A 1,381-nucleotide genomic window follows, 5' to 3' on the forward strand; every position below is an offset into this window, starting at 1 on the left:
TAAATATTGGAATATAGGGGGTGAGAGGGCAATATGTGGGGGTATAGGGAGTGGAAGGGGTAAATATTGTACTATAGGGGGTGAGAGGGCAATATGTGGGGTATAAGGACTGGAAGGGGTAAATAGATGAGGTGACAGATGGTGACATCTCCCACGTGTATCATTAGATTCCCTCACAGAGCTGTCAGACAGCTGTCACACCCCACATATGTCCATAATGCTGACGTTGCCCTCTTTGCCCCCTCTGGTCCTCACCCTGGTCTTCCTCCCGCTGTCCCCCGGTTAATTCCAGTTAAATCCCCGTTCTCTCCCGGAACTCGCGGCCGTCGCCGGGCCCTGGTTGCCATGGTGACCGCGCACTGAATCTTGGGGGTGTGCGCGTGCTTTGCGTTGATTGGTCAGATCCCTCCAAGCCGGAGTTGTGTTGTCTGTAGCAGCTGCTGACATGGAGGTAAGTGATGGGGGGAGGGGAACTATGGCCCCATGTACACTTACCGCCTTACATTTCATATCTCTAGGAGTATCACAAGTGCAGAGCTGACAGGATACAAGAGCTACTTACCTCTGGGGTACCCATGTGGCTACTAAGAGTTCAAACCTGACTGACCCCTGGAGCAGATCATAGGGGTATTAGGAGTACAGAGCAGACCCAGGAAAATCCACCTACTTGTCTAGGGTAAGCATAGGGGGTATTAGTCGTGCAAGCATGACATGGTTATCTACCCCTTAGCAGTTTTAAGATTGTATAGTCATATAATAATCTACCTACTCCCTGGGGTAGATCATATAAGTATCAAGAGTGCAGGCATGGCATTAATAATCTAACCCCTGGGGGTAATTATAGGGGTATCATGAACAAAAAATAATCAGCTCACCCCTAGGTTAATCATAGGGGTATCAGGACATAAAATAGGATAATCTACCTTCCCTGAGGGGTAAACATAGGTCTAAGGAATGCACAGAGGGCAAAAGGTAGTTACTTACCCCATGGGGTCATTATAGGGGCACCAGAAGTGCAGACAACATCAAATAACTGCTGCTGTAATCCTAGATGCATCAGGGGTGTGGACATGACACTGGATAATCTACCCCCTGGGGCAAATCCTTCACATCATCTGTTGCAGTATAGTTGCACATGCAAAGTCTGGCCCCATACACATGTGCAGATCTGGGCCCCATAGATGTAGCTGCTTTGCTTTAAATAATAACAGTATAGCTGCGGCCCTTTGGATCTGCTCGGTAGGTACCAGTGGTGAGGGTGGGTTAGGTTATTATAATAATTGTTGGGGGCAGTAGGTGACCACATAGATATATGTGGGGGTACCAGAGAATATTGGAGGCAATATAAAGGTCATGGTGGCCAAATAAGCAAATGTGAGGG

At 48.1% G+C, this 1,381-nt stretch overlaps 1 protein-coding gene across 1 annotated transcript in view; it reads right to left on the reverse strand.

Moving 5' to 3' along the window:
* The window catches only part of OGFOD3 (2-oxoglutarate and iron dependent oxygenase domain containing 3), a 67,470-nt gene extending 67,109 nt beyond the window's left edge, over positions 1–361 (reverse strand). The window contains exon 1 of the mRNA XM_072403528.1: positions 256–361. Coding sequence (XP_072259629.1) covers positions 256–347 — 92 coding nt within the window. The 5' untranslated portion in view covers positions 348–361. The remainder of the gene's footprint in view (positions 1–255) is intronic.
* Between the last annotated feature and the right edge of the window lie 1,020 nt (positions 362–1,381).

This window comes from Pyxicephalus adspersus, chromosome 3, assembly GCF_032062135.1.
Source record: "Pyxicephalus adspersus chromosome 3, UCB_Pads_2.0, whole genome shotgun sequence".
NCBI lineage: Eukaryota > Metazoa > Chordata > Amphibia > Anura > Pyxicephalidae > Pyxicephalus > Pyxicephalus adspersus.